The sequence below is a fragment of the Indicator indicator genome, chromosome Z, assembly GCF_027791375.1.
Source record: "Indicator indicator isolate 239-I01 chromosome Z, UM_Iind_1.1, whole genome shotgun sequence".
NCBI classification, from domain to species: Eukaryota; Metazoa; Chordata; class Aves; order Piciformes; family Indicatoridae; genus Indicator; species Indicator indicator.
Genome location: NC_072053.1, coordinates 17,434,302 through 17,452,508, shown reverse-complemented (window position 1 = coordinate 17,452,508; position 18,207 = coordinate 17,434,302). Strand labels below are relative to the sequence as shown.

Genomic DNA, 18,207 nt, shown 5'->3' with positions numbered 1-18,207 from the left:
GGTAGGTCTCTGAGAGTTGTCTGCTGTCTGGAAGCGTTGACCAGGGCAGAAAGCATCAGTGGGATGAGGCTGCAGGAGTGAGGCTCATCCTGGCCTGTCAGCAAACCCTCAGTCTTTGCCTGTCAGATGTACATGCATGATGACCAAAAGTCTTTATTTCCAACAAGTGAATAAATAAATAAATAAACAACCATCTAGTTAAATAAATGCAGTCCTGTAAGCAGTAATTATTGGAATGAGAGCCATGCAAGTGTTGGGGATCTTCCCCTTCATTGGGAGGTTGCAGTCCATATGGGCTAGGTAACACCGTGTAATAAATAGCACCCCTTTCTCCATCACCTTGCAGTAGTCTGTGAGAATGAAGCAAAGCAATTTCTTCCTCCTTCCTTTCCAGCAGAAGTGTCCAGTTGCTGTGGCTGTGCAGGTTGTTGCACAGCATGGCTTTGACCTTGTCATGGTCATGTTCATTTTTGTGTTGGCATGGCCTCCTGGCTGGGGGAGGTGTGAGCAATCCTGAGCAATCCCAGATGAGGCTACTGCTGCTTCCTTTGTGGGTGCTGGTGTTGATGGGCAATGGATGTTTGATGTGCGGCCGTTTGGTGGAGAGCAGAAGTGTCTTGGCTCTTCATTTGCCGTATGAGCGTGCCCATGTACTGGAGGCAGGCATGAGCGTGGAGGCGGATGTAGTCCCAGGCGCAGGTGCTATAGTTGTGGGTGTGGAGGAAGTCCTGGATGTGCCTAAAGTATTTGTCAATGCTAAGCCGCAGGTTGCAGGGAGTTTTCTTTTTGGAGAGCATGCCGTTGGCTGGCAGGCACTGCTCCAGGTGGTGGATGTGATGGTGGAGGTTGTTGAGGAGCTCATGCTGTGCCCGGGCGTCCCAGTGTTGGGGGGTGCTGGGGCTGCTGAAGATGGTGAAGAGGTGCTGGAGGATGCAGAGGGCGATGGTGGCGGCTTGCTGTGGGTGGCTCTTGTGGAGAAGGGTGTTGGAAAGTGTGTGCACCTGCTGGTGTTGGCAGGGCTGTGTCGGGCTGGGAGCCATTGTCTGGAGGAGCTGGAGGCTGTCCCAGGGGAAGGTGGTGTCGAGGAGACGCGGGTGGTTGCAGGCAGAGGTGGTGGCAAGAGCTGTCAGGAGGATCAGGAGCACCAGGTTTCCATGCTGCAGGTGGGGCTGTGGGGGTGGGCGCACAGGCATGGTGGCTCTGTGGATGCTGCGTTGATGGTGCTGGGCAGGAGCCTGGTGAGGCTTGCCAATGGTGGTGTGGGTGGGCGCTGTGCTTGGGGTCCTGCTGGGTGTCCAGCTTTATGTGGTGCAGTGGCTTTCCTTTCATCATCCTCATATCTAGACAGAATTTCCCGGTTACAATTTTCAGTTTTGCTTTCTGTTTGCTTTCTGTTAGAGGCTTTTGTTGTGCTGGTCCAAGTGTGAGTAGGAGGTGTGCCTGCTTTAGGGAAGAGGACCTTTTTTTTTTTCCCCAGGGTTGCTGGTGTTGGGGTATGGGAGGAGCTTGGCTTCTGTGCTGTTATGGTTCAGCAGGGGATGTAAAATCATGATGGCAGAGGCTTTTGGGCCAGCTGTGCTGGAGATGCCTTACAGGGTTTCCTTTTTGTCTCTTTTGTGAGTTGTCTGCCTTGGGATGTTTTTTCAAGCTTCTTTGCTTACCATCTCTTTTTCTTACTTCATGTTCTGATACTATTTTTATTGTATGAGTTAATGCATGTTTTCTTTTATTTCCTATTAACAAATATTTTTGCTTTGTCAATTTGTTTTTCTTTCTTACTCTATAGCATATGTGACTTTACTGGTGGAATAGTTTTCTATCTTTCTGCAAATACCTTGCAGAATATTTTTAGGTTGATCTGTCACACCCCTCTTCCCCAATTTATGTGTCGTCAGTGAGTCATGAAGGATTTTTTCATCTCTTCATGTTTGTGATTTCTAGATTGGGGGTAGGGGGTGGGAGTTATTGTGTTTTGAATTTATTTTCACAACTAGTAAATTTCAGGTGTTTCGGAGTCTGGAGCAGGTGGGAATGTTTGTCTTTGATGAGCCAGATGATTTACATCCAGAAAGTGAAAGTGGGCAGAGTGCCAAGTGCAAGTCATCACTGCTTCCTAGGAAAATTCCAGCAGCCAAAAGAGGGGTTTCTCCTAATGTTTAGGAGAGGATTCTTTTTTAAACTTAATTCAGTTAATTAATATATATGTTGATGTTGTAAATTGTCACTGTGTTTATTTTATTTGTGGTTATTACATTGGGGTATGCTGTCTCTTCTGTTAGTCTGTTGTAGGCTGCATGTACAGCAGATAGAGTAGAAATGCCCTAGCTGGTGGTGCATGGTACATAGTGACCTGCTTGGTGGAGCTTAAATCTCTTACATCAGATCACTTACCATTCTTCTAGTCTTTTTCTGTCTCACTTGTTTGAATATATTCCTGATATTTTAGTTACACTTTAGGCACCTTCCTGTGCATGCCTTCTGTAGGTCAGGAATTACCTGTATTGTTTGAAGAGCAGAGTATCTCTTCTGAAATTTTCCTACAGGATATGAAGTGCTAACATAACTGACTTGCACTGGTTTCCTAGTTTTGTCTTTGTATTTTGAGCATGCACACATGTATGGGGAAGGGATATGCAGTGGTGATAGTTTTTGCCTATCTGAGAGGCAGTGGGAATAATTGTGATCTGTAGAGCCTGTTCTCTTGCAGGTTTGGTTGTATTTTGTCCAGTGCTAGTGAGACAGTTCTAGTTCCTATCCACTATATCCTGTTCAGATCTCTTCTCCAAATCTGCTTTTTGTGCTGTTTTCCTTGGAAAGAGACAGGAGCATTGCTTTCGAGTAACATGCAAAGACTTCTAATGTGAATTTGACTGTGTTTTGTTAAGTAATTTATACCAGAGTTGTTAAGGTGGAATTATCTGTTAAGGAAAGGATGATGAAACACAGTACAATTTCAAGTTCTAGAAAGCATCTACTAAACCTTTATCTGATTATTTTGTATGCACAAAAATGCAGCAAGGTGGAAGGTGATATTAATTCTAAGAAAGCATTTGAGCTGCTGGAGAATTTGCAGAGGCAGGTATGAAGGAGGAGGTGGATGTTTTCCCAGTCTTAGAGAATGTGTAGAAATGGATACATTAGTGTTTAAAGAATTAACTCATGATTTGGAGGTGGTGAGGAGTAAACCATCAGAATTAGGATGAAAAACACTTAGTGGAGTGTTAGGCTCTCATGTGAAGTTTACCCAGAGAAGGAAGGAAAACTCTTCTGATTTTCTCCCAGCTGAAGAGAAAATGCTGCTTTGGTTTTACATGTTCTGTCATCTCAGAGAGCAAGCTTTCTAGAATGAAATCTCTGTTACTTTCCTGTAGAGAATCTAGAAGAAAGATGTGAGGCAGTAGTCTCACACCTTTTTTGATCATATGGACCCTTTTAAAAAGCGGTGGGAGGTGGGGGAATGAAACAAACATTTAAAAATTTTATTTAGTAAATTTTATTTACTAATGGTACTAGAAACATGTTCTTCATGCACCCCAGTGAACTGTCGTCTTTGCCCTGCTTTGGAAACTGTTGATCTGAAGTTTCCTGTAAAGCAGTTTAAATAAGTTTTCCAGTCCCCTGGTAGTAACTCTTTTTCTCTCCCCCTTTTGCCCCTCCACCCCTAAATGTTTGTGTTGTTTTCCTAGCTTATGTTTCCAATGTCAGAAAACAGGGCATGGTACAAGGCTAAAATCTTTAGTCTGACCTCAGGTATTTGGCCTCTGATGGTCTGTTGGTCTTCCAGGCACAGTTCTACCAGAAGATGACAGCTCAGAGCTGAGTGTTGGAAGAGCATTTAATGGAATCATTGGGTGGTAAGGGTTGGAAGGGACCTCAAAAGGTCATCGAGTCCAAACCCCCTGCCAAATCAGGCTCACCTAGGGCAGGCTGCACAGGACTGCATCCAGACAGGTCTTGAAAGTCTTCACAGAAGGAGATGCAGCAACCTCTCTGGGCAGCCTGTTTCAGTGCTCCATCACCCTTCCATTAAAGAAATATTTTCTCCTGTTGAGGTGGAACTTCACATGGTCCAGTTTGTGTCCATTGCCCCTTGTCCTATCAAAGGACACCACTAAAAATAGATTAGTACTTACTTCTCGACACCTACCTTTCAGGTATTTATAAACATTAGTAAGATCCTCTCTCAGCCTTCTCTTTTCCAGACTAAAGAGTCACGGGTCTCTCAGTCTTTCCTTGTAAGACAGATGTTCCAGTCACTCAATCATCCTTTGTTGCCTTTAACTTACAATTAAAAGATAGGAAGTATTACATTAAATAATACTAAGCATGCCTATAAGGTAGGTTTAATTTGAAGTTGAGGATCTTCAGTTCTTCTATAAGCAGTAAGGTCAGCTTCTGCTCAAACTTCCTCTAATTCTTCCTTTAATATGTATCTAATACGGGATTTGTAAGAGCTGTCCAGCACTGTTACAGTTTCAACTATTGATGAACAATGTTGTTTCTTTCCAAGGATTACTATGGAATTACATTCCCAGCTCCTGCAACCTTGACAGGCAGAGATGGGAGCCTTGGTAACCACCCGTACTCAGGTGAGTGCTATTTAAGGATGAAGATGGTAAGTGAGATGTGCTGCTTTCTAAATAAAGGTCTTCTGCCATGGCTGAAAGAAATTTTTTTTTTTTACCTTCTGTAAGCAGTTAAGCCCATCAGTCCAAACTAGTCAAACAAAAAAGTGAGCATCCTGCCTCTCAGCTCTGACATTACTGTTTCTTTGTGGTTTTAGTCAGTAATTCATCTGTAGCTACTTCTGGGACTAAGCTGGTTAGCCTTTGAGAATAAATGCAAAATTGTTACAAATGTAAATGACGCTGTTGTCTAGTACCCTTCCCAAGCACATACAAGTGCTTGAAAAATATTCCATAGCTTAATCATTCTTGAAATTCAACTGGTTTGCTTCCCTTTTTGGAACTGGAATAGATCCCTTTCAGCAGTTCCCCATACTTTTAATGCTACTTTAGCACTGGTATATTTCCAGCAAGAACTGCATCTAGGAGGCTTGTCGCTCATCCTCCACAAATCTAATAGACTTCATGGCCAAAAGCTTGTGGTCTGAAGGAGCCCTTCCTCTCTTGTTCTTGCTTTTCAGTCACTATTAATGCCAGCAGGGGTTTCAGTCAGTGGTTTTCATCCACTGCTGACTCCAGCTTAAAACTGTAACCATAGGCATTACAATTCCTGTAGTGATGTTAAGTGTTGTCATATTTTCTGGCAACAAAAAGAAATACTGTCTGGGAATTAGTTAGATTTGGTTGAAGTGTGTTACCTCACTAAAATATACATGAATGTGCTACTCTGTAGGCTGCCAGAAAATGCAGATGTTTGAGAGTTTTCTGCTTCAAGATCACTTCTCTCAGGAGGCTGCTTTTGGGTTAATAACAGAATTTCCCTTCCTACTTCTTCAATAAGGTGGCCTACGATGCAAGCCTTGCTTTCCTGGCCTTCAGCTACTGTCTCCAGAACTTTGGTGGTGTGAGGAACCAGACATCTAACTAATCATGCTTGACAAATAGACATCGACAATAATACGCCCATCACCGCTTGTGAATTCTAACTTGCTTTCAGCCCATGAAGCTTAGCTAATCAGTTTAACCTCCAAGGGAGTCATGCTTTAACTTAACCATTGGCTCTTTGGCTATTCACCATATTTCTGCTTTTAGCATGTTTTATTGCAATGATCTGGTAGTAACATGTCTGCTGTGTGATAGGTAAGTATTGGTATCTCCATTTTGTCAGTGGATTAGCCATGGCACAGGGTTCTGTGCCACAAAGAGGCAGTGTTCCTGTGGCCGTCAGGATCACTTCCTGTGAACAACTGTAATCTTTCAAGTGTAGATTATGCTCTTTTTCTGTAGTTATACACTTGTATTCAGAGGATTTGAATCCTTTAAGTCCTGCACTTTTGGAGTAGCTTTGATAGCTTTTCTGATCAGTTCTTTCTTTTGCAGGTGACATAACAAAATTTGGCCGTGGGGATTCTGCCTCTCCTGCTCCTGCTACCACACTTGCCCAGCCGCAGCAGAACCAGACACAGACTCACCATACAACTCAGCAGCCCTTCCTCAACCCAACACTGCCCCCAGGGTACAGCTACACTGGGTTACCTTATTACGCTGGTGTGCCCGGTGTACCCAGTGCATTCCAGTATGGGCCAACCATGTTTGTAAGTGTGACAGCCTAAACAGTAACCCTCCATTTGTGTCCCTCTGTTTTTGCTTTCTCCAGCCCAAATCTTCTATATCTTGGAATCATAGAATGGTTTGAATTCAAAGGGACCTTCAAAGATGATACAGTCCCAACTCCTCTGTCATGAGCAGGAACATCTTGCACTTGAATCAGGTTGTTCAAAGTAACATTCAACCTTAGCTTGAACACTTCCAATGATGGGGCATCTACAACTTAATCTTAAACAACCTGTTGCAGTGTTTCACCACCCTTGTAAAGAATTTCTCCCTTATGTCCAGTCTAAATCTACTCTCTTTCAATTTTAAACCATTGCCCTTTGTTCTGTCCCTACAGGGTGTGTCAAAAAGTGTCCTAATCTTTATTGTAGCCTGCCTTAAGAATCAAAAGCCTCCCTGGAGCTTTCTTTTCTCCAGGCTGAACAACCACAACTCTCTCAGCCTTTCTTCATAGAAGAGACATTCCAGCCCTCTGTTTTTGTAGTCCTCCTCTGGACCTATTCTAATGGGCCTGATCTAATGGATCCATGTCTTTCCTAAAGAGTTCTGGGGATCTCGGAGGTGGATCCAGTACTCAGGTGGGGTCTCCTTAGAACGGAAGACAGTTATCTTCCCCGGTCTGCAAGGAATCTTTAAACACATGCAAGCACAAGAAAATAGCTGCATTTTTTTCTTCCCAAGAAAACATGGAATTTAAAAGGCTGTAAATGTTGAACTCCTATGCAGATTACTGGAAATAGCAGACAGCTGCAGCTCATGAACTCAGTGTTCTCAAAAACCTTATCAGTGTCTGCAGAGTTAAGGGCAAGACCCAAAGCTAAGACAGCAGATTGATCGTGCTTTGGAAATCTTTGCAAGGATGGAAGAGACCTCATTAAGTCAGTGAGCAGTACTGGTAGTCTCAGCAGGAGGAAGCTTATTTTGGAAGAGGTGATACCTCAGGCAGAAAAGTAGATGAGTCTGTCTTAGGGCCTTGCAGGACAGTGTTTTATGAAACAGCCTCAGGCAGGAATTGATGTTTTGTTTTATTCAAAAGGGAGAGCTCTGTCTTGTGCTTAAAAATTTGCTGTTTACATTCGGTATGTGTAAGAAATACGCAGCCTATTCTGAGGCAGAGAGCTGGCTGTAGCAGAAAACTTGGGGCTTGCACAGGTCCATTACAGCAAGTTACCTCTGTAAGTGTGTGTGCCATGTCTCATGCCACTGTAGTGCTCCGAACTCCACATTTCATTTCCCATAGGAGGTAGGGACATTCCTTCCCTGCTAGATGGCAGAGGGAGCTTGTGCTCAGCATGCCATTCTCTGGCTAACAGCCCTTGTGTTCCATTCTTTTGCCCAGGTACCTTCAGCATCTGCTAAACAGCATGGAATCAACCTGAACACTGCATCGACTCCTTTCCAGCAAGCAAGTGGCTATGGGCAGCACGGCTATGGGGCAGGTATGCTTCCTGCTGTGCTTCCACATGAGTGTCTGCAGAGCTGCTTGCACACGGTAACACCTTGTCTTGTACACACCAGCAGGCTATGATGACTTAACGCAGGGGACGGCAGCTGGAGATTACAGCAAAGGAGGCTACAGTGGGTCATCTCAAGCACAAAATATATGTGCTGGCACTGGACCTGGGAAAGGTAACTTGAGACTTGAGGTTGCTCTAGAGTGAGATTTAGTAGGGCAGACTTCCAGTGTTGCCAGTGCTGTGCAGTCATCACAGCAGCCAGCTTTAAAGACGGTCACAATCCCAGCTGTTTCTCCATCTCCCATATACAAAATGCTTTTTTTAATGGCCCCAGTGGGCCTTCTAAATCTCCTGGCTGAACTTTGCATATGGTTTTGTGTGGCTGATGTGCAGTTTTGCCCACAATTAAATGTGCAAGAATTCGTGAGCTGTTTCTTCTGTCTCTCTGTATCCTCCACTTTTAGTTCATAAAAAGTTTTCTTTTTTTGAAGAATAGTGGCCCTGCAGCAGTGCTGTGTTTTTGAAGCCCTAAGCAGATAATTGTTGCTGCTGAAATGGTCCTCTGATAAATGATGACTAGATTTTAAGTTTCTTTGTAGGCACCCCTGTTTTTTAGGGGTAAGCAGAGCAGTTCACACATCTCTGGGCTGTTGTTTCAGCTGCTGTCCTTACACCCTGTAATTCATTGCATTGTTTCATGCCTGGGAATGTTTCCTTTTGACTCTAAAGGCTGAAGAAATTATACATCTTATCTGAAAGCTTTATTCTGCGTATGCTGGTTAGACCTCAGAAATGTATACTGAACTGCTTAGCACTAACCAGTTTGTCCTTGGGCTTAAGCAAATGCCAAGAACTTGCTGTGCATTTAAAACACCAATTGGATTGTCTTCAGCCAAGAGATGATCCCACTCTCCTCTGTGGACGAGCATTCCAGAAAGGAGCAATGTGCTAGGAAGGGTACAAGCTTAGAGCAGCGCACAGCCTCTGAGTGCAGTCCTGATTCACTGACCAAAGGAACCACTGTTTTTATTCTGATCCCTGTGAAAAGATCAGAGATGGTCTTTATAAGACTGTGAATACGTGGCTTGCTTGAGAGCCATTTTACTGGTGAGTGTTTCTGAGCCTTTTGTGGCACCAGCTGGTCAAGGTGGAAGCCAGCCTTAATCAGTCATACTAATTCTCTCACGCCAGAAGCATTGCACAGCTCACCCTTCTGCATGATGTGAAGGGACAAGAGCTCATAAGTGTAGCAGCTGCTGCATCTCATCCCTCAGCAGACTACTGGACAGCTCTTGAATGCTGCAGTAGAGCCAAGTACATCCCTAATCCTAGGGGAAAGCTGGCTTTTCCTGAATGTTTGGAGTTAGCCAGGTGCTCTGCATTTGAATCCAAGTGATAGCTGCTGGGTGATGGATGTGTGAGATTTATCCCAGTAGCCTGGTTTCCCACTTTGCAGTGGGAGTGGGCAACTGAGCTGCACTCTGTTCCCTGGGGTGCTATGGGTCTGAGAGCCTGGAGCTCCCTTGCTGGGCTGGCCAGCATCAGCAGCAGGCTGTGTGGTGCAGCAGCTGCAAACAAGGGTCTTTTCACTGAGGCTGCCAGAGATGGCAGGAGCCAAAGCATTGGAGCTCACACTGGGTGGTAGTTGGCTTTCTTATTGCTGGTGGATTTTTGTTTTCCAGGTGTTTCTGTGACCTCAACTAACACAGGTGTGCCTGATATCAGTGGCTCAGTCTATAACAAGACTCAGGTGAGCTATGGTGAATGCCAGTGTCTCCCTTCCTATTCCCAGGCTGGTTAATCTCAGAGTCATCAGGCTGCAGCATCTCTTATGCTGGTTCTGTTTGGCATTGAGTCTCGCCCTCTGTCCCACCATTTCTGCCATGTCAGCTCCTGAAGGCAGTTGCTGCTTAGACACAGTGTTCTACGCTGCTGCACTCTGCCCATGCTGCTCCACATGATCTGGGTGCTGCAAATTAAACATGATGGCACTAATGGTTTTAGTCTAAATGTCCTGGAAGCAGGCAAGTCAAGAGGCTGTTTGCTTCTTCACAGAGACCAGTCAGTAGCTGCCCACCCCCAGCACCCAAGTGTTCCTGTCCGAGCGCTCCTGTGCCCATCGCTCAGTGTGTGGCTTCTGAGGGACAGCAGAAGGTGTTCTGAAAATCTGAGGCTTTTGCACAGCTCCTGTTTTCTCCTCCTTATACTCTTAACTGGAGGAATCAGTGTCTGGCTGTGATCCGTGCCTACAGTTAGGAAGCCAGCTATCATCTCTGCAGCATTTAGGGGCCAAGCTTTGGCTTGGGGGAGGAAGATCTTGTTGCATGTTCTTCCATTTTTGTTGGGGTGCCCTGGGAAGATGGAGTAGTTCCAGGCTGAGCCGGTGCAATGTGTGATGGACCAATTTTGGGCAACTGCTGTCACCTCATGCCACACTGAGTAAAAAGAGGTCAGGGGGAAAAAGGAGCACGGTAGTAATGGAAATGAAAAGAAAATAAAATGTCAGAGACATTTGTGCAGAAATGTGGTTGAAAACAGGTGTGAACTTCATCTGCTGAAATGCTTGCAGATATTTTATGTGACTTGGATTGCTTACAAGGTTGGTGAAAGGTTCAGGCTTCCCCTTTACTCTGCTCTTGTGAGACCCCATTTCCAATACTCTGTCCAGTTCTGGTGTCGGCATCATAGGAAGGACACAGAGCTGTTGGAACCAGTCCAGAGGAGGGCCACAAAGGTGACTTGGAATGCCTCTGGTGATCTGGATAGGCTGAGGGAGCTGGGGCTGTTCATCCTAGAGAAGAGAAGACTCCAGGGGGACTTTATAGCTGCCTTCCAGTACCTGAAGGGATCCTACAGGAAGGCTGGAGAAGAACTTTTCATAAGGGTGTCTAGCGATAGGCCAAGAGGGAATGGTTTTAAGCTGAGGGAAAGTAGGTTCAGACTGGATTTTAGGAAGAATTCTTCAGTACAAGGGTGGTGAGACTCTGGAATAGGCTGCCCAGGGAGGTTGTGGATGCCTCCTCCATGTGGGTGTTTAAGGACAGGTTAGATGAGGCCTTGAGCAGCCAAGTCTGGTTGAGAAGCATCCCAGCCCATGGCAGAGAGGTTGGAGTAGATGATCTTGGAGGTCCGTTCCAACCTAACTGAGTCACTCTTGTTCTTTGTTTGCCGTAGAGCTGCTCACACCAGTCTCTGACACTGTCCCACTCATCTCCCATGCAGACATTCGACAAGCAGGGATTCCATGCTGGCACACCGCCTCCTTTCAGCCTGCCCTCTGCACTCGGATCAGCTGGGCCGCTGAACCCTGGTGCTGCTCCAGGTTATGCTCCAGCTCCATTTCTCCATATTCTGCCTGCGCATCAGCAGCCTCATTCCCAAATGCTGCATCACCATCTTCAGCAAGATGGGCAGGTGAGTTGGCCCCTTCTGCCTCTGTAGCATGCCTGAGGGCAGAACAAATCCCTCATATCCCATCACGGTCTCTAGGGGGTTTTGCATTCTTCTGTTTTTTTCCTGTGTTCATTGGGAAAGGGTCTTGACAATGATTGCAAACTGACAGTTTTGCTGCTGTTGACCAGCTTGGAGAGGGAACCTCATGAAGCTCAGCAAGGGGAAGTTCCAAGGCCTGCCCCTGGGGAGGAACAACCCCACACACCAGTATATGCTGGGGCCCAAAGTGGCTTTGTTGAAAAGGCCCTGGTGGCACAAAGCCAGCAACATGCCCTTGCCACAAAAGCAGGACAACAGTGTCCTGGGCTGCATTAGACACAGTATTGACAGCAGGCTGGGGGAGCTGATCCTTCCCCTCTGTTCGTGAGGCCACAACTAATCCCTGTGTCTAATCCTGGGCTCTCAGTAGAGGAAAGACATGGATATACTGGGAACAGCCCAAGAGGGGCTACAAAGATGATGAAGGGATTGGATCATCCCTCCTGTGAGAGAAGTGTGAGAGAGCTGGATAGGTTCAGCCTGATAAAGAGAAGGCCAAGGGGGATCTTGTCAATGTATGTAAACACCTGAAGGGAGGATGTAAAGACGACAGAGCCATGTTCTTTTCAGTGGTATCCAGTGACAGGACCAGAAGCAATGGGCACAAACAAACACAGGAGGTTCCCTTTGAATATCAAGAAACACTTTTCTATTGAGATGGTGACCGAGCACTGGCATGGGTTGCCCAGGGAGATTGTGGAATCTCCATCCTTGGAGCTCTCTGGACATGGTGCTCAGCAACTTGCTCTGGGTGATGCTGCTTGAGCCAGAGGGGTTGGACAAGAATACCTCGAGAGGTTCCTGTGATTTTGTGAAGAGGCCATCATGCTGCAGGGTGTGGAGAGAGAGGCTTGAGGTGTGAAGCCAAGGCAGATGATGCTGTCCACTGGCTGCAGCAGGAGAGCAGGACGTGAGCAATTGTTCTTTTGACTGTAGGGGGGAAAAAAATCAATTGTCCCCTTGCAGGTTGCATGTCGGCTCTGATTTTGTTTCATCAGTGCAGGAGTTTCTTTTCCTCACTGTAAAAGTTCCCTGGAAAAAGGTGTTCTGCCTTAGGGTCCAGAAATAGGAATAACTTCTCTCTCCAAATGTGTGACATCGTTGGCTGGTGCACCACCTCTCTTCACCTTGAGAGAGCTCCTTTGCTGTCCCCAGTCCTGCTCCTTTCCCTCCTTGTGCCTGAACCTGTCTTAGGTGGGAGGGTGGTGCTATGGTGTCCTCACACTCCTGCTGGGGTGTCTCTATGGATACTCATCCTGAATTGCAAGATGCGGAGATGTTGCAGAGCAGAAATGGATCCATTCAGGGGGAGCATCGCTGCGCTTGGCAGGTGCCAAGACTGTTCCCAGGCATGGCAGCTCTTCTGGTGGCATTCAAGATGGGCTCATCTTCCTGGGAGCAGTGATATTATGGCAGCTGATGCCCATATCTCCTTGGTTTCCAATTTCTAGGGTGGATCTGGCCAACGCAACCAACCCAGCACCTTGCAGCAAAAGTCTCAGGCTACCAAAACCACCTATGGCACTTCTCCATACTGGACAAACTGAATCTGAAACCAGAGAGAGAGGGAAGAGAATGAAAGGAGAGGAGGAGGAAAACAAACCAACTAAAAGATATTAGAAAGTTAAAAAAAAAAAAAAAAAAAAAACAAAAAAAACCAACAAACCAAACCAAAAGAAGAAAAAAAATTGCCGAAGCCCATTCCTGGAATTGTTAGAAGTAACTGCTCAGCCAAACGCCTGTGCGGGGAGAACTGCAGCCAGCCAGCCATCCATCCATCCATCCATCCTCTGTGTGACTCACCTGCTTCCTCTTTGAGTTGCTCTTGTATGTAATATATTTATGTATGTATTTGTAAATGTAATAGAGCCTAAATGTGGTTTTCTGCATCTTGACACTGTTTTATTTTCTTTGTAGGAAAACTAATTATTCATTTTCCATCTAAGCCAGGACATACTTCCTTGTTTAAGCTCTATGGGCTTTATAACTCTGTCAGAGGCAAACCACCATTTTTTTGGAGCTGGAAGCAATTTACTTAATGCAGTTCTAAGTTCAGGCAAATATGGAGGCCAAACCTCTCAAAAAAAAAAAAAAAAAAAAAATCAAGATCTGCCCTGTTGGTTTGATTTCTGCCCTCAGCCCCCAATATAGTTGTTATTTTAAATAGAGGGGGAAAAAGGAAAAGAATGGTTTTTGGGGCATTCCCCTTTCATCTTTCCCCTCTCTTCTGTGGAAAATGAGCTCTCCTGGGCAATTTGGTCACTGTGGCCCTGAGCTGCAGACCACCTTTTGATGTTTCAATCTTCAAATAATAAATATGGGGATTCTTTTTTGCTAGTTTGTTTGGTTTTGCTGGTTTTTGTTTTGTTTTTTGTTTCTCTAGCAAGACACTTTGGACAGCTCAGTGTTTCCTGGAACCTCCTTTGCATCATTAGAGGCAAAAACTATGTAGCGGTTTCTTAAAGTGTAAGCTGTGTCTTGTACCTCTTTTTGCCCTGAGCCACCTTGGCCAGGAAAGCCAGAGCTACTGGATGTAACTTCACCAGTCCCTTTACACTGTTTTTAAAGCAAAGATGCTGGAGGCAACTCTTGATCCTTCTTGTCCTGCACCAGTGCAGTGAATGTTTATGAATTTCATTTCTTTATAGTCCTTCCTCCACCTAATAAAGATCTGAGCATATAACTGGTGTTTGTCTGCATTTTCAAAGGCTTCAGGAACAGTTTTGCTCTCATAGCCTGTCCCTTTCCACCTGCTTCTGCAACAAATGCTGCGATAGGAGGGTAAGAGCAGCATATGGGACTGGGGGGATGCTGAATAACATGACGAAGGTGACTGCACCTCAGTGCTGAGAGCTCAGTGGCACCTGCACTGGGGGTGAGATCCTCGGCAGCACCCTGACTCCTGCCATAAGCGTCAAGTCTCTACATTTGGTGTTCTCCAGCATCATGCTCTATGAGTCCCTGCCAAGCAGCTGGGATAGGTAAGGAGGGAGCACACAGCTGCAGCAGCACTGCTTTCTTTTGCTTTGCCCATGAGGTCCATGGACTCCACCAGCAGGAAGGTCAGTTATGAGGGCTCCTGATGGGGTGCTTCTGCCTGAGGTGTATCCTGGCCCTGCACAGCAGACAAGGTGAGTCAGTGGGAAGCTGTATCTGTCCAGCTTGGGGCTTTCTTGCACTTTCCAATTCTATTTCAAGACGCACAAGAAAAAGAAAAAAACAAACCAACACCTGTTTTTATCATGAGAACCACTTTGCTTTCTTAAGGTCACTGAAGTCCTGTGAGAGCCAGCTGGCTTGGAAGAATTGTCACCCCACCCTACCCCTAAGCAGCACAATGTGAATTGCAGTGACATTCCTTTGCCCTAGCTCAGGTTTTGATACTGGTGAAACTTCAGCAGCAGCTGCTGCAGGCCCTTCACAGCTGCTCTCTCACAGACACAACCTTTGGAGTCTGAAGGAGAGCACAAGTATTTCTGCAAGCTTGAGCCTGATTGCCAGCTCCTATAGGAACTGCATCAGCAGCTGAACAGAGAGGGTTTATGCGTTTGCCCACAGAGCTGCTGCCTTGCAGGAGCTGTTCTTCGAAACATGACCACCCCCCAAGAGCTCTTTTCCCTCACTTAGTGTCTTGTGTGTAGAAATCACTGCTGCCCCACAGCTGTAGGCCTCACTTGTGCCAGGGTACAGAGCAGTTGGAAGTGACAAGCAGCATGTGAGAGTCAGTGCCAGCCTTAGGTGTATTGCAGAGCAGCTTCAAGGGAGACTCCCTCTTAAGGACTTCAGCCAGTGCTTCTCTGTTGCCCCTGGCTGCACAGCTTCCATCCTCAGATGTGGCTGTGAACACAGATGGGCAGCGCTTCCACAACTGCTGCTCTCTGGAACCATCCTCTTCCCTAGCACCAGACAGCAAAGGCAGCTCCAGCATGTTCCCAGCTGCTGTGGGGTCCTGCCTCCAGCAGCACTCTGCAGTCAGCAACTCACTCCTCTTCTGCCCAGACTAAACAGAACCTTTCCTGTTTCCCTACAGTCACTTTCAGGAGGACTTTTCTGTAGCAATTTCCTAATTCCCTGTCCCACAGGTTGATGGTAGAGCCAAGGCTGCTCAGCTGCAGTTGTCCATCAGTAAAAGGCGGGGGGGGGGGGGGGGGGGGGGGAAACACACCAATCTGCAAGTGGCAACAGGATTTACCCAGGGCAGGCTCGAGAGTTTGGTCCACACCTGCTGGATGAAGAAGCTACTGGCAGCTCTGGGCAGCCAGGTGCCGTAGGATCCAGGACAGAACTGTAAGCAAGCTTGATGCCAGTCAAAAGGCCCAGATAGCACCGTTCTTCTCTGTCCCCTTTTCCAATATTGAGGGTCCTTCAATAATACACCTCTGAAATGCTATCACCCTTCCTTCAGCCCATCTGTGAAGTAGAAGCACTCAAACTACACCCACATTTGATGCAGCAGTTGCTGTGCTGCAAATGGTAGCAAGTGCAGCTCCTGTACAGTCACCCTACTGATTTTTGCTTGCCCACAGCATCAAGGCACTGCAAAAATCCAAGACCTTTCCCATACTTGAGCTTGCAGCGAGCAGCATGGGCCAGGCAGTGCTAAACACTTTGAAGGGCTGACAGGGATGAGCTGCAACAAGGCCGAATGGCAGGTCCTGCACTTGGGTCACAACAACCCAAAGCAATGCTACAGGTTTGGGGAAGCGTGGCTGGAAAGCTGGCAGAAAGGGATCTGGGGGGAATTCTAACCAAGAAGCAACTGAATATGAGCAAGCAGTGTGCCCAGGTGGCCAAGAAAGCCAACAGCATCCTGGCCTATATCAGAAACGCTGTGTCCAGCAGGAGTAGGGAGGTGGTTGCCCCTTGTACTCAGCTCTGGCGAGGCTCACAGCTCAAGTATTGTGTCCAGTTTTGGGCACCTCAATACAAGAGAGATGTGGAGGTGCTGGAGAGAGTGCAGAGGAGGGCAATGAAGCTGTGAGGAACCTGGAGAGTAAATCTTATGAAGAGCAACTGAAGGAGCTGGGACTGTTTAGTCTGAAAAAGAGGCGACTGAGAGGAGACCTCATTGCTGTCTACAACCACCTGAAAGGATGTGGTGAAGAGGCTGGTGCTGGTCTCTTCTCACAGGTAATTAGTGATAGAACAAGAGGGAACAGCCTCAAGCTACAACTGGGTAGGTTTAGACTGGACATTAGGAAAAAAATCTTTTTCAAGGAAAGAGTGGTCAAGCATTGGAATGTGCTGCCCAGGGAGGTCGTTGAGTCAGCAACTCTGGGTGTATTTAAAGATTGTTTGGATGTGGTGCTTGGAGATACTGTTTAGGGTTGCAGAGTAGGGTTAGCGGTAGCACTTAGTGATCCCAAGGGTCTTTTCCAACCTGAACTTTTCTGTGATTCTGAGACCTCAAGTTACCTGCCAGGCTTCTGTGTGACATCAAAGCACCCTGCCCCAGCCGGCAAGCACCCCTCTACCGCCTCCTCTGATAATTACAGGAGTGTTGTACTCCTGACAAGAGCAGCACCGCAGGATCCTGGCAGCTGCAGCAGCTCCACTCCTAGTCGTGAGTCCTTACTGCAGTCAGCTGAGACCATAAATCATAATCCTGCTGGTCTTCCCCATCTTGAAGTAGAAAAACTAAATCTAACAGCAAAGTCCAAATCCGTTTGTTCTTTAGTCTTGGGCTGAGGCAGGCTGCTGTCAAACAGCAGTTTTATTTTCTCGTAGCCTTACAGATATGCATGTGTATGTACAGACACAGGGAACAGCACTCGACTTGCAAGCAGCTGTTACTCAAAGCTTTAAGTAACCCATGCAAACCAACCAGCTCAATTAACTGTAACAGTACAGGGAAGTAACAGTACAGGGATATTTTCATTTCACATTTTTATTAGTAGACAGAGGTGCAGAAAAGACAAAACATAACTACTGAAGGGGAAGACAACACAAAAATGCATCAGTTAATTCTTTATGGGAAATTATACTGAAGAAAGGAGGGAAAAAAAGGAAAACTTTTTGGATTTTAGCTAAGAAAACTACTAAGAAATATTGTGTACCCTACTGGTTTCAGAAGGGTTGGAAAACTGTACTTGAAGGGTGTTGTAGCTGCAAATGTAAACTCTCATATTGGCTGAGTTAAGAGAAAAACCCAAACAACAAAACCAGAATACACAGAGCAGGTAAACATATTTCTGCAGTCTCTTACATAGCTTCCAGAAGACCAAACCAAAACAAAAAAACCCAACCCTCCTACTTCAGTTTTTAATCTCGAAAAAGGAAACCAGCAAGTCAACAAGCAGTGATACTGCACAGGACAAGGGGGAAGAGAAATTAGCCTGGTCACTGCAGGAGCTCTTAAAATAGGTTGCTAAGTTGCTTTTTGTCTTTAAAAAGGTACCGGAAGTGATGACAACGCATCTTACAACACCACACTTGAAAATACAGGTCACTGGAGAGCATACAGTGAAGACGGTCAAAAGTACAAGGGAAATCCTGAAAGATGCAGCATCCTCGTTTCAAGCCAAGTCCTCAGCACAGCCAGCATTACCCATACTCTGCTCCTTCAGTCCCCCAGCAGCCCTCCTGGTGTCTCTGTCCAGTGCAGTCCTTGGACTGCTCCTGTCCCACAGACTGCTGGAGGTCTGTTCTGCTGCTGCTGGGCTTGCAGAGATGGATTGAAGCTGAGGGGTGCCCCAAACCCTCACTAGGTGCAGGGGAGTCCCACTACAACCTCCTAAAAAGCACCAGGGGCTAGGTTAGTTGCTGATGGAGCCCATGTGGGGAGACTGCAGGAGGCAGCCAGCTGTCTCCCCAGGTAACATGCAAGCAGAAGAGCAGATCATTACAGGGAGTGCTGAGGAACAAGGCGTTATCACCTGGACTGCCTTCTATCTGCAGGGGACATCGCAGAGCAGAGATTGTCCCAACTGCAGCAAAACTCAGTGATGAAACAGTTTTAAACCTCATCTATCTTGCTCACCTTCCTCAGGGCTGCCTTTCTTTCCCTTATCTCCAGGCAC

At 46.4% G+C, this 18,207-nt stretch overlaps 1 protein-coding gene across 2 annotated transcripts in view; it reads left to right on the top strand.

Annotated features, from left to right (window-relative positions):
- Positions 1 to 12,764, top strand: part of UBAP2 (ubiquitin associated protein 2) — a 97,887-nt gene extending 85,123 nt beyond the window's left edge. For both annotated transcript variants that reach the window (XM_054398092.1, XM_054398091.1), the window contains exons 21-27: positions 4,511 to 4,589; positions 6,006 to 6,220; positions 7,579 to 7,678; positions 7,761 to 7,868; positions 9,379 to 9,446; positions 10,919 to 11,110; positions 12,640 to 12,764. In XM_054398092.1, coding sequence (XP_054254067.1) covers positions 4,511 to 4,589; positions 6,006 to 6,220; positions 7,579 to 7,678; positions 7,761 to 7,868; positions 9,379 to 9,446; positions 10,919 to 11,110; positions 12,640 to 12,735 — 858 coding nt within the window. In that variant the 3' untranslated portion in view covers positions 12,736 to 12,764. The remainder of the gene's footprint in view (positions 1 to 4,510; positions 4,590 to 6,005; positions 6,221 to 7,578; positions 7,679 to 7,760; positions 7,869 to 9,378; positions 9,447 to 10,918; positions 11,111 to 12,639) is intronic.
- The last annotated feature ends 5,443 nt before the right edge of the window (positions 12,765 to 18,207 follow it).